The sequence below is a fragment of the Triticum aestivum genome, chromosome 2D (genome assembly GCF_018294505.1).
Source record: "Triticum aestivum cultivar Chinese Spring chromosome 2D, IWGSC CS RefSeq v2.1, whole genome shotgun sequence".
Classification (NCBI taxonomy): Eukaryota; Viridiplantae; Streptophyta; class Magnoliopsida; order Poales; family Poaceae; genus Triticum; species Triticum aestivum.
Window position 1 is genome coordinate 11,852,533 of NC_057799.1, and position 13,720 is coordinate 11,866,252.

At 42.5% G+C, this 13,720-nt stretch overlaps 2 protein-coding genes across 2 annotated transcripts; both read right to left on the reverse strand.

The window, feature by feature from the left end:
* Positions 1 to 1,848: 1,848 nt before the first annotated feature.
* LOC123055482 (1-aminocyclopropane-1-carboxylate oxidase homolog 6) lies at positions 1,849 to 5,658 on the reverse strand. The gene is made up of 3 exons (XM_044479486.1): positions 5,537 to 5,658; positions 2,205 to 2,526; positions 1,849 to 2,103 (listed from the first exon to the last, which is right to left on the reverse strand). The coding sequence occupies exons 1-3, from the start codon at positions 5,656 to 5,658 to the stop codon at positions 1,849 to 1,851; spliced, it is 699 nt and encodes a 232-aa protein (XP_044335421.1).
* A 1,153-nt stretch (positions 5,659 to 6,811) lies between these two features.
* LOC123048250 (1-aminocyclopropane-1-carboxylate oxidase homolog 1) lies at positions 6,812 to 9,290 on the reverse strand. Its single transcript, XM_044471387.1, has 3 exons — positions 8,735 to 9,290; positions 7,392 to 7,713; positions 6,812 to 7,287 (listed from the first exon to the last, which is right to left on the reverse strand). Exons 1-3 carry the CDS (start codon positions 9,247 to 9,249, stop codon positions 7,033 to 7,035), a joined length of 1,092 nt encoding a protein of 363 aa, XP_044327322.1. The 5' UTR covers positions 9,250 to 9,290; the 3' UTR covers positions 6,812 to 7,032.
* Between the last annotated feature and the right edge of the window lie 4,430 nt (positions 9,291 to 13,720).

The window sequence follows — 13,720 nt, forward strand, 5'->3', positions numbered from 1 at the left end:
ACAGAAGAAGAAAAAAAAAGGTTAAATGGGCTGCCCCTGTAACATTTATGCCTGTAACTGTTCTCAGAAAAAAACATATGCCTGTAACGGGTGCCACATGCGCCAAATAGGAAATACCCCTCTCGCTTGCTACGAGACACAAGACCGCATCGCCGACAATATTATGTACGTGATTTTTTCCTTTTTCCTATTGTTCATATTTTAGGAAAAATATGAAATACGTATATTAAAAAAATAGTTCATATGTGATATTTAAAGAAAAAAATCACGTGTTTCAGAAAATATACGTGACAGTCTAAAAAATGTTATAAAATGTAAATGAATGTTCATGTAACAAAAAAAAACTGCTTCGTACCATACAAAACAATGTACTTGACATTTTACAAAATATGTTCAAATGTTTCAACAACATGTTTGTCACATTTAAAAATATTGAGCATTGTGAAAACATTCTTGCATTGTTTAAAAAATGTTCAACGTTTATTTCAACATTGTTTAAAAATGTTCAAAACATGTATTAGAAAAAATGTTAATCATGTATTCAATTAATTTTAATTGCATGTAAAATTATATTATATATGTATACAAACAATTTATAATGTGTGAGAAAATAGCCATCAAAAACATATATTAGAAAAAGTTATATGTGTATTTCAAAAAATATTAAATTTGTATAAAAAATGTTTCTGTTGTATAGGAAAAATCAACATGTATGAAAAAAATTTGATATCCGTTCAAAAAAGATAAAATAAAAATAAAAGACGGAAGAATATCAAAGAAAGAAACAAGGAAAACCAAAGAAAAAGAAAAAGGAAAACTGAAGAAAACGAGAAAAACCCAAGAAAACAATGCCAAAACATTGGAATACCGACAATGAAACTAAAAACAATAACTCGCTCTCAGCTACAATGTTGGACCGGCCCCGCTCTGTAGGCAATTCCAAATTGGAATCAACGCAGGAGAAACATTGCTCTTATGGAGAAATCCATCCCCAAATCGAGCGAGATACCAAATCGGCCAATCACCAAATACCAAAAAAGTATGCTATCTCGGAAATTTGAGATGAATTGAGAAGGGCAGAAATGTCAAGAGATCTGGCTCGTTGGAATCATTTTTTCGTCGTACAAAAAGGGAGGACATTCAAGGAATCATGCGCATAAAGACCCCACCCCGCCAGTCCTGTGTTATACTTGACTTGACTCTCCCCCGCTTGCTGTTTGCTGATCGCAGTGTTCAAAAATGACACGAAGCTGGATATATGATTGGTTGAAGTAGTGATGACAAGGATGCCACATATTGCTTCTACAACTACAACTTAAATGCTTTGAACGACCGTCGAGATCATTTACCGCGAGAACCTCGTGTTATTTTTTCAACTACATCTTAAAGATATACTTTCATCTTATGAAGAGCTACAACTATTATCACATTTGTGCTAAGATCTACATTCATAATTCTTCGTTTCACATGTTGTAGGTGTCACTTGGTTTTGTGGAGTTCTATTATGGCATCAAGTTCACATTGCAAGGAAAAATACTATTTTATTAGTTCCGAAGAACATTTTTTTTGTTTTACCTGTTTTTAGTAATTGATTCAATGAGTTTTAGTTATATAAGCTTGCATTTGTACAAAAAGGTTTTAGACCCTGCATGTTCGCCCTGACCATGTTCAATTCCTGGATGCACCACTGGCCACGACACAAGTTCTTAGAAAACTGCAATTCCTCGCATGTATGCAAGTTTACTATCCATTTCTTAGCATTGCATATTGCTCAATTCTTCATATTCTACGAATACATGGTTGTCGTTTGCACCAACAGAGCAGAAACTCTCCTTCACATACCACAATTCATAACTGGTAATGAGAAATAGCAGTTTTCGCATCTAACCCAATGGAGTAGTAATGTTTGATGTCATCACTAGCGAGAGTTTCCCTATATAACAGTTGGTTCTCATCAAACAACAACTCCTTAATTGGACTGTAAATCCTTGTCGAGGTTGGATCGATGTGTGTTCCAAAGGAGTACGCGATTGAGACCCATGGAGCAATGTTCTTCACCAAAATCCTATGTTCAACGCTCCTAGACCCATCATTGGAGATCAACTGCACATTTTTGTAATGTAAAAGAAATAGTTAATGATCAGCCAAAGCTCTTGTGTTGAACAAAACAAATAATTAAGGGTGGTTAACCATGATTTAAATACCTGTAAGAGATCACTGATATTCACAATGAATGCGCGGGGCATTGGCGTGACGTCTACCCACTGATCCTCATTGAAGATCTGGAGGCCGCCATTTTCACCTTGGAGGAGTATGGTCAGGAAACCACCATCTGAATGTCGGCATGTCCCGATGGCGAGTTCAGACTGGGAGTAAGGAGGGTAATAGTGGCATAGTAAGACTTGCCCTTGGTTGCACTCTATATCTGCCCGATGGCTCGGTTTGAGCCCAAGAGCTTCCGAGAGTAGCTTGAACAAAGTGTTACCCAAATTCTTCAAATGGTGGGCATATTCAAACAACGCTTTGCTGCAAATGAATATTTAAGTGTTGATTGGTTTACTTCAAACATGTGATTTAAGAAGAATTCCGAAAAATCACAACAGAAAGATGTCCTATGGAAAGTAATTTGACTGCACAATTTAGCTCTAATAAATTAGTCAACAACCAACTATGAACTCACACAAACAATGCATATTTCATATAGGTATAAATTATATTACATATCTATTGTATACTAATAAATGGGGAAGAAAAAAATAAAGATGTGCTATACAACATAACATCCGGTCGAGGATTTGGCGGACCTATCACAATCATTAGATCTACATAAATGTAACTAAACAGATTAGATCCATTAGATCTAGATAATTGATACATATTGTATCCGCTAGGTCTTCATAATTGTAGCACACATCTCATAACCGTTAGTTCTATATAGTTTTAGTTAAATAGATTGTACCTTTTTGATTTACATAACTGTACCTAAATTACATCTACATAACCATACCTAAATAGATTGCATATGTTATATCTTCATAACATATAGATCTTCGTATCTAAAAAAATCACTATTGTAGACCATCATACTTGCACTTAGTTACATCGCACACAATTATTTAGGTGCACATGTTAACTATTAGTTGAATTATAAATGGCGAGTACATGTGATTTAACCATGTTACTCGTCACCCTGAATATCTTGTAAAAAACTACCACCAATGAAAATATCTCTTACCACCCGCTTTATGGCTAAAATATCATGTATTAGAGAATCTAGATGAACTCCTAAAAGGCTTTATCTCCTCAAAAGATTACTTTTGGTTCTCTTTCGAGGAGTTAATAAAGATCATTTTGACATGCATGTGAACTTCCGGTGTTAGTGTATGTACTTTTCATATTATTGCGTGTGTGTACTTCCATGATTAGTCTGTATACTTCACATGTTAGTTTTCCTGATACAATACAAATAGCAAAAGGAATATAGATATTGGGTGTGGTTCTTCGTTCCAGTAATTTTCATTTATTGAAACAAAAATCTTCGTAAAGTTTCAGGTTATTTGGAGCTCCGGAGAATAGCTATCTTTGTTTTAGCTCTTTTGGGTCCCGAGTTCCAGCTGCCTGCAATCTCCCTCTGCATGCTACATGATACGTCCAATTTACATAATGTTTTCCTATTGATATTTATAATGTATTTCGTCATTATTTCACTTTATGATGCAATTTTATGCCTTTTCACTCTTAATTTGCAATATTTATATGAAGAGGGAGATTACCGGCAGCTGAAATTCTGGACCTGAAATAACTACAGTAGATATACCTATTCTAAAGAGCTCCAAATGAACTAAAACTTCACAAGGATTTTTTATTGAATATATAAAAAATATTGGAGGGGGCCCACCAGTTGCTAGGGTGCAGCCACCCCCCTGGGCGCGCCCTGATGCCTTATGGGGCCCACAGCAGGCCTCTGGCCCCTTCCTTCTGTTAAGGCCATTTACCCTAAAAAATAGGACAGGACTTTCAGGATGAAGCGCTGCCGTCTTGAGGCGGAACTTGGGCAGGAGCACTTTTGCCCCCTGGTGGAGCGATACCGCCAGGGATACTTCCCTCCGGGAGTCGGAAATCAAAGTCATTGACATCACCAACGATCCTCTCATCATGGGAGGACCAATCTTCATCAACATCTTCACCAACACCATCTCATCTCAAACCCTAGTTCATCTCTTGTTTTCAATCTTTGTCTCAAAACCTCAGATTAGTACATGTGGGTTGCTAGTAGTGTTCATTACATCTTGCAGTTGATGCTAGTTAGTTTATTTGGTGGAAGATTACATGTTCAGACCCTTAATCATATTCAATACCCCTCTGATCTTGAACACGATTATGATTTTTGAGAATTTACGTTTGTTCTTGAGGACATGGGAGAAGTCTTGTTATAAGTAATCATGTGAATTTGATATTCGTTCGATATTTTGATGATATGTATGTCGTTGCTTCCTTTAATGGTGTCATGTGAACGTCGACTACATGACACTTCAGCATACTTGGGTCTAAGGGAAGGCATTGTGGAGTAATAAGTAGATGATGGGTTGTTAGAGTGACAGAAGCTTAAACCCTAGTTTATGCGTCATTTCGTAAGGGGCTGATTTGAATTCATATGTTTCATACTATGATTAGATTTATTTTAATTCTTCTTTCGTTGTTGCGCATACTTGTGAGAGGGGGTATTCGTAAGAGGGTTGAAGTAAGAACAACACCCTAGCACCGGTCCACCCACATATCAAATTATCAAAGTAGCGAACGCGAATCAAATAAAAATGAAAGTAACTAGATGATAATTCTCATGTGTCCTCGAGATCGCTTTGCTTTATATAAGAGACCATTCCGGCTTGTCCTTTTCTATAAAAAGGATTGGGCCACCTTGCTACATTTTGTTTACTTGTTACTTGTTACGAATTATCTTGGTACAAAATTACCTGTTACCTCTACTTTCAATGCTTGCAGAGAATACATTTCTGAAAACCACTTATCATTTCCTTCTGCTCCTCATTGGGTTCGACACTCTTACTTATCGAAGGGACTACGAATGACACCCTATACTTCTGGGTCATCATAGAACTTGCATAATGAAAGAGAAAAGGCATTAAAATTGCATCATAAAGTGAAATAATGATTAAAAAAACCATAAATAACAATAAGAAAACATGATACAAAATGGACTTATCAGTCGTCCGACGGATTGTCTGACGAGGAGTACTCAGATGAGATGGCGTTGATGCAGGCGGTCCTTGAAGACGCGGAGCGTACGGAGGAGCATGTTCTCAATTTCAAGGGCTCGATCAACGGTCATCGAGTGCTCAACTGCCAACAGGGCGTGTTGACCGTTTGACACTAATGGCCGACTACTTTGCCCTTGATGCACTCTTCATTGACCATTTTCGCCGGCGTTTTCGGATGTGCAAGACTGTCTTCGATCATTTGTACCATGGTGTCCGGTCCTATGATGACTACTTCGTCTTAAAGAAGCACGCCATGGGACCGATTGGCTTCTCTGGTTGCCAGAAAGTGCGTGGCCGCACTACAGATGCTTTCATATGGCACGGCCGCTGATTCATAGGACGAGTACCTACGGATGTCTGAGAGCTCATGCGGAGATGCCATGGTCAGGTTTGCAACTGCCGTGGTCGAGGTTTTCGGACCTCAGTACCTGAGAGAACCAACTGTGGCAGACACCAAGAGCCTCTTGGCAACCTCAGAAGCAAGAGGGTGGCTAGGTTTGCTTGGATCTCTTCACTGCATGCATTGGAAATGGAAGAACTACTCGAAGTCTTTACAAGGGCAATATCAGGGTCATGTTAAGAAGCCCACCATCATTGTTGAAGCAGTTGCATCACTGGATCTTTGGATCTGACACGCTTTCTTTGGCATGCCTGGTCTCACAATGAGATCAATGTGCTGGAGCGATCATCGTTGTTTGCGAGGCTGACTGAAGGAAAAGCCCCTCCTTGCCATTATACTATAAATGGATATGAGTACAACATGGTCTAGTATCTGGTTGATGGTATCTATCCTCTGTGGGCTACCTTTGTTAGCACCATCTCTAATACAGTTGGCCATAAAAAAGGCTCACTTTGCCAAAAGACAAGAAGCAGCTAGAAAGGATGTCGAGAGGACATTTCGAGTTCTGCAGGAACGTTTTGCAGTTTTTCATGGTCCTACTAAACAATGGGATCCGGAGACCTTGTGGGAGATGATGACATGTTGTGTGATCACGGACAACATGATCGTCGAGGATGAGGGTGGTAATGTTGCCGCAGCTCTAGAATTTGAAAACAGGGGTGATCCTATCAAACTTTCAGACCAGAATCAAGCCACATTTGAAGAGTTTATTCAAATGCATCAATAAATTCGGTATCGGCCAACTCACGAGCAGCTGAAGGAAGACCTGATTGAGCATCAATGAGCGGTTAAAGGGGACAACAATGTTGGGATGTAATATTTGAACTTTTTTAAATTTGAACTAGTGATGCATGCGCTATTTAAACGTCTAGACTCTATGTATGTGGCTATTTGATCGTGCGGACTTAAAAACATGAGGGAGGTTGTATATATGCGACTACCGTTGAATGGCGATCTCCCGCATTCGTGTCCACGTCGCCCCCCTGTCCACGGAGGGATGCAGGAAGAAATTTGCGGGTTGCCGTTGAAGATGCCCTAAGACTCTATGTTAGTAGTTTTGAAGTCCTTTTTTCTAATGTTCTTTTCTCCCGATTAGAGTTCGTGAATTCAACAAGCTCTCGTTAAGTACACTTACATTTGTAAAAAAATAGACCATTGTCCGCGCCCAGGTTAAGTTCAATTCCTAGATCCGCCACTTGCCATCATACTAGTTGTCGGAAAACTGCAAGGCCTAACATGTATGCAATTATACTATTCATTTATTAGCATTGCACATTGCTCAATTATTCATGTTCTAGGTATACATGGTTCTTGTTTGCACCAAGAGAGCACAAGCTCTCCTTCACATATCACAGTTCATAGCTGGTAATGAGAAATAGCAGTTTTTGCATCTAACCCAATGGAGTAGTAATGTTTGATGTAATCACTAGCGAGGGTTTCCCTATATAACGGTAGCTTCTTGTCAGACAATAACTCCTTAATTGGACTGTAAATCCTTGTCGATGTCGGATCGATGTGCGTTCCGAAGAAGTTTGCAATCGAGACCCGTGGAGCAATGTTCTTCGCCAAAACCCTATGTTCCACGCTCCTAAACCCATCGTTGGAGATCAACTGCACATTTTTGTAACATAAAAGAAATAGTTTAGAATGAATGGCACAAGCCACTGTGTTGAATAAACCAAATAATTAAGGGTGGGTGAGCATGATTTAAATACCTGTAAGAGATCACCAATGTTCACGATGAATGCTCCGGGAGTAGGAGTGACGTCTACCCATTGCTCCCCCTTGAAGATCTGGAGGCCGCCGATTTCGTCTTGGAGAAGTATGGTTAGGAAGCCACCGTCTGAATGTCGGCTTGTCCCTATGGCGAGTTCTGGCTGGGGGCAGGGAGGGTAATAGTGGCACAGTAAGACCTGTGCTTGGTTGCACTCTATATCTGCTAGGTGGCTTGGTTTGAGTCCAAGAGCTTCTGAGAGCAGCTCGAGCAAAGTGTTCCCTAAATTCTTCATTTGGTGGGCATATTCAAACAACACATTACTGCAAATCAACATTTAAGTGTTGAGTCATTTACTTCAAACATGTGATTTAAGTAGCATTTCTAAAAAATAACAACAAAAATATGTCCCATAGAAAGTAATTTCAAAGCACAATTTAGCTCTAATCAGTTAGTCAATAACCAAGGATGAACTGACACAAACAATACGTACAACATTTAGGTATAAACTATATCGCATATCTATTGTATACTAAAAAACGAGAAGAAGAAGTAAAGTCATGCTAGAAATTATTGCACGAAAAGTAAAACATCCAGTCGACGATTTGGTGGACCTATCACAATCGCTAGATCTACGTAAATGTATCTAAAGAGATCAGACCCAGTAGATCTACATATCTGATACATATTGTATCCACTAGATCTTCATAATTGTAGCACACAACTCATAACCATTAGATCTCTATAATTGTACTTAAACAAAATGTATCTTTTAGATATACATGACAGTATGAATCAAATAATATCCGTTACATCGACATAATTATTTCTAAACATATTGCATATGTTATATCTTCATAACCTATAGATCATCGTATCTAAAGAAAATCGCTATTGGTAGATCATCATACTTGCATTTAGTTAGATCTCACACAATTATGTAAGTGCACATGCTAATCATTAGTTGAAATATATACGACGAGTACACGTCATTTAAACTTGTAAAAAACTGGCGCCAATGAAAATATTTCTTACCACCAGCGCTATGTCTAAAATATCATGCATTATGCTTTCCTTTAACACTGGTTATTTTTTGTTTGCTTTTTCCCCATGACAGTTCTTTTCTGAAAGTTCCGGCAAAAATAAGCTCTTTTTTAGGGGTAAAAAAAATCTTTTCTGGAAGGGGCAAATCAATCAAAGTGAGTTATATGAAACCCGTAAAAAAACAGGTTATACGAAAAATAATCTTTAAAACAGTTTATTAAAAACGGGGCCTAGCATTAGCTTGTGCCAATCATAAAACCAAGCTAGGAGGAACTACTGTGATACCGCCAGAGCACTCACCGGCAGCTATCCGGCAGATCATCGGCTTCAGGCTGGTTGGGCGCCATGCGGAGGTAGAGTGTGTCGCGCCAATTGGCCACTGGCGACTGGTATAAGTCGAAGTTGCAGTGATATTTGACCGCCCTCGCCGGCTCACGCGAATAGAGCCCCGCCTTGTCACTGCCCTCGCCGCCATCAGTCTCGTGGAATGCCCGTACCGCGTCCATGGCCGCGGTCATAGCCACCTCCGGCACGCCGTGGCCCATCACCTCGAAGAACCCCCACTCTTCCGCGGCCCGGCGGACGGCGGCCACTATGGCTGCGTGGTCGGCGCACGCGAGGTCGATTACCGGGATGGCTGCCGGCTCCTGGTTGGCAAAGACGATGTCGTCCTGCGGTGGTTCGTGGTGTTGGTCGGGGACGCGGAAGATGAGCGGGACGTGGGTGACGCCGGAGGCGACGAGGCCGCGGACGCCGGCGTAGGTGGCGTCCAGCGCGCGGAGCTCCGCTGCACGGTCGAAGGAGGTGGCCGACATGGTTTGGTGGCGCACGTACGTGATCGTGGATGGGTGGTGGCGTGATGACAGTGTGATCGATGGGCTTGGCTGCTCGAGTGCTCTTCTATATATAGTAATTTCTAGCTGGTGAGTGTGCTTGCTGGAGTGCAGCTGCTCGTGCTGAAACTGTGCCGCGAGAGCGACGGGGAAGAAGGAAGGCCTAAAACGTGGGTGCCTCCAGAATTAAATACCACGGTGGCCCGTCCATGTCGCATGGCACGATAGAGGCGCGGCGACCAGGCCTTGCGCACGGACGACCAGGAAACGACCTCTTCCGCCGCGCTCCAGTCCCTACGGCAATCGCATGACGCTACGTACATGCGTAAAAACTTTATATATATTCGTGGGTCCCATCTAAATTTACTGGAATAATTCGTAGAGTGCAATGCAATGCATGCAAGCATCACGTGTGTTAGACTAGTCACAATGGGGAATAACTTAAGACTAATAACATGCATATGTTACTAGTCTATGTTATTACCTTCATAGTGGGTAGTAACATACTATGTGTTAAGCCATGCATCACTTCATTTATTAGGTTGTAGACTCATCTTTTCTTCATATATGTTATGTTACAGTAACTAGCAATGTTACCACATGCCTCTCTTTCTTCATTAATTACATGCCACATCATCTATTTTACCTAAATAAATGTGATGTTACCACCTATGTTACTTTCATTATGGTAGTCTTAAAGAAAAGATGGCGGCTAATTATTTCACATTTTTTTATTAATTAAGAAGGGTTAGTGGCCGGCAGTAATGATGTTTAGCCGGATGGAGTCGCATCGCACATGTATTGCACGTGCATGTTAGTTTGCACACGTGCTATTGCCTATTGGGCACAGCTGCCTGGTTCGGGCAACCTTGCACATGTGGGAAAACGTGCCTACTAGGTCGATCCTCTCAGCCGACAGTTTGTCTTGATCGGTCTATGGACACTTGGTACTCCCTCTGTCTAGGTGTGTAAGTCATCTTACGTTGTGCACCGCGACCAAGGCGGAGAGGAAAACAAGAAAACTTAATGTCTTTTTGCTAATTAATAGCATTGCATGCAATGAACTAACCACTGCATGTCATGTTTGGTAGTCTCAAGTCATTGAAAGCATGCACGGCCCACATCTCTTATTGGTTGATATGTCATAAAACAAGAAACGAGGAGGGAGTTAATGTACCGTGCCTAAGTGTTTTGGGATTATTTGGTTTTCGTAAGATGACTTACATACCTAGACAGATGGAGTAGTAGAGATCAAGTAGATGATAAATGACAGGGAGTTTGTTCCACGGTTGATGATAAGCAGATGTTCTTGATTTTGTCAGGATTTATTGCCTCTCGATTTTAACCATGTGACTTTGGAATAAAACTCCCATCTAATTCGCAAAAAAACACAGTTGTTTTGTTTAAAAAAGTGCGAGTACATTTATTAGGAGAGAGGTGTAAGTACTGTTGGAATTTGCTAGTGGGCTTTTGGCCCAAAGTCCAACTAAAAGTCTGAAATTCTCTTGGCTCATTCATGCACACATGTGAGTGAAGTGAGTGAGGCTAAAATTTAGTCCCACCTCATAAGTTGAGAGAGAGTTGCACCTCTTTATAAGGTGAGCTCTTCTACCACTTGTATGAGCATGAGAAGAGGAGACCTACACGCGCGCTCCTCCTCCTCGCTCGCCTCACCATGCCTCGCGTCGTCGCGACGCGGGTTGCGAGATTGAGTCGAGGACAGAGCTATGCACGTTGTCAATATTTTTGCTGTTCGGGGAAAATTAATGAGTCATTAATTAATAATTAACGGACGCGTTAATTACTGAACCGTTTCCGATTCTTTTGGATCGTGACGACTCGGACGTGGGGTTTACTCCCACGACCTACCCGGCCCGCACTATATAGTCAGGCAGACGTCTACCCTAGTCGCCATCGCTTCGTATGGTTTCTCACCACCGTTCCAGATCATTGCGCCGCCAAGCAAGTCTTCTCCATCCCTCCTTTCGGCGTGCACCGGGAGAAGGGACAGCAGGCCTCCGGAACCCCGCCTCTCGTGATCCTGTATGGGAGAGGGGCGATCAGGTTTTTTGGGACCGCACCCGTGCGATTGCCGGCAGCGGCGACTTCGCGAACGGCAACTTCTTCCCCGACCTCGGCAACCTCATCCTCGACGACATGGGCGACAAAGTCAACGCCGGCGGTGCTGCTCCCGCTGCACCGTATGTGATTCTATTCTTCTTGTTCGAGATCGTGGTAGAATTCATGTTTCTAGTATGTGCCCTAGATGTGATCTGTTCATCTGCTATGCTAGTTCGCATGATTAGTTCAATGTCTGCTACTGTAGTCATGATTTATCTTCTGTTTATTCGGATTAAATCTCGTAGTAATTTGCTCATATTTCCAACAATCCAAAAACCTGATAATAGGCAATTTACTCCGAGTGGTTTTGCTGCGCATCTGAAGCCGCCTGCCTTTAAGGGGGCACAATATAAGAGGTGGCGCACGAGAGCAGTCTACTAGTTTCAGACCATGGGCTGCGATGACGCCACCAAGGGCAAGCCTGAGGGCGATCTTAATCCAGCACAACTCGAAGCTTTTGAGAAGATCGATACTCTCTTTAAAGGCGCTCTTCTGAGTGTTCTAGATGATTCCATTGTGGATTCGTATATGTCGTTTGAAAATGGCAAGGACATGTGGGCTGCGCTCGAGGCCAAGTTTGGTGCCTCGGACGCCGGCAGCGAGTTGTACGTCATGGAGCAATTCTATGACTACAAGATGACAGATGAGCGCTCTGTTGTGCAGCAGGCTCATGAGATACTGTCGCTCGCAAAAGAACTTGAGTACTTCAAGTGTGTGTTGTCGAACAAATTTGTTGCCGGAGGCATCATTGCCAAGCTTCCACCTTCATGGAACAATTTTGCTACTTCCCTGAAACACAAGAGACAGGAGTTTTCCGTTGTGGATCTCATTGGTACTCTTGGTGTCACTACAAAAAAAATACACTTCCGTGATGATACGTGTTTGTCACAGTAGGTCACGTTTTCTGTCATGCATGTACATCCATGACAAATTTATGACAGAATCAAGATAGTCATACCTGTGCTATCGTAGAAGTGTTCCATGACATTACCAAAATTATCATCACGGAAGTGTCCACTTCCATGACGATAAATCGCGCGTCACAGAAGTGCTTTCGTTAAGGGTGACCGACACGTGGCATCCACCGTAACGGAACACCGTTAAGCTATCGGGTCTAGTTTTGGATCCGGTAACCCGTTAACAGCCCGGACCAATGGGGATTTTCCACGTGTAAAATCATCATTGGCCGAAGGAAACACGTGTTGCCTCACCGTTGGGACAGATGGCATCCACTCATTGGACAGGAGGCGTCTATGATAGGTCGACACGTGGCACGGCCCAACAGTGGCCCATTCCGGTGAAAAAGGCCGGCCCATATAAGGCCTACTTGTGTCAGGTCCATTTAAGCCCACGGCCCATACGAGATATGCCAATTCGGCCCGTCAACGGCCCGTTAAAGATTTGACACCATTGCAGCCCATCGTCAATTCGAGCCTGTTAACAGCCCGCTATATATTTGGGCTCAGTATCGGCCCGATGAGATTTCGGCCTGTTAACGGCCCATTTAGTGGATGGGCCAATTTTCACAATGTACATCTTTCGGCCTTTTAGCGACCCATTTAAATATTGGGCTAATTTCCGGCCCGGTGTGTCTTTCAGCCTGTTGACGGCCCATAAATCAGTTGGGCCATTTGTAGTCGGACCTGAGTTTCGGCCTTTTAGCGACTCATTTAAGTGTTGGGCCAATTTCCGGCCCAGTGTGTCTTTCAGCCTGGTGACGGCCCATATATCCGTTGGGCCATTTGTAATCGGACCTGAGTATTGGCCTTTTAGCGACCCATTTAATTGTTGGGCCAATTCCCGGCCCTGTGTGCCTTTCAGCCTGTTAACGGACCATAAATGAGTTGGGCCATTTGTAGTCGGACCTGAGTTTTGGCCTTTTAACGGCCCATGCCTTTCATGGTCCAATACCAGCCCGGTTTCTCTTCGGCCTGCTAAAGGCCCACAACATAGTTGGGCCATTTACAATACGACCTGACTTTCAGCCTCTTAGCGGCCCATGCTCTTCATGGTCCAGTACAATCCCGCTGTCTCTTTCGGCCTGCTAAAGGACCACAGTATAGTTGGGCCATATGTAGCCCGAACTTAGTAACGGCCTGTTAACGGCCCGTGAAATCAATTGGGCCCACCTGTTGCCCGCTTTGATGTCAGCCTGCTAACGACCCGGGAGTTAAGAGGGCCGACCATTAACTTTCGGCCTGGTAACGGCCCATTAACTTAATGGGCCCACTAAAGTTCGTACATGTCTTTAGGCCAAATCAGATAATTTGAGCCCATTACGGCGAGCAATTATGCACATGACCAAAACCGATCAAGCAAAGGTGCGGCATAC

Coding starts and splice junctions, on each gene's coding strand:
- LOC123055482 (XM_044479486.1), bottom strand. CDS start 5,658: ATGGCATCTCCGCATGAGCTCTCAGACATCCGTAGGTACTCGTCCTAT. Junction 2,527..5,536: donor GCAACCAGAGAAGCCAATCG/GTCCCATGGCGT, acceptor ATTCATTTGCAG/CAAAGCGTTGTTTGAATATG. Junction 2,104..2,204: donor ATATCAGTGATCTCTTACAG/GTATTTAAATCA, acceptor AAAAATGTGCAG/TTGATCTCCAATGATGGGTC.
- LOC123048250 (XM_044471387.1), bottom strand. CDS start 9,249: ATGTCGGCCACCTCCTTCGACCGTGCAGCGGAGCTCCGCGCGCTGGAC. Junction 7,714..8,734: donor GATCTGCCGGATAGCTGCCG/GTGAGTGCTCTG, acceptor GTTGATTTGCAG/TAATGTGTTGTTTGAATATG. Junction 7,288..7,391: donor ACATTGGTGATCTCTTACAG/GTATTTAAATCA, acceptor AAAAATGTGCAG/TTGATCTCCAACGATGGGTT.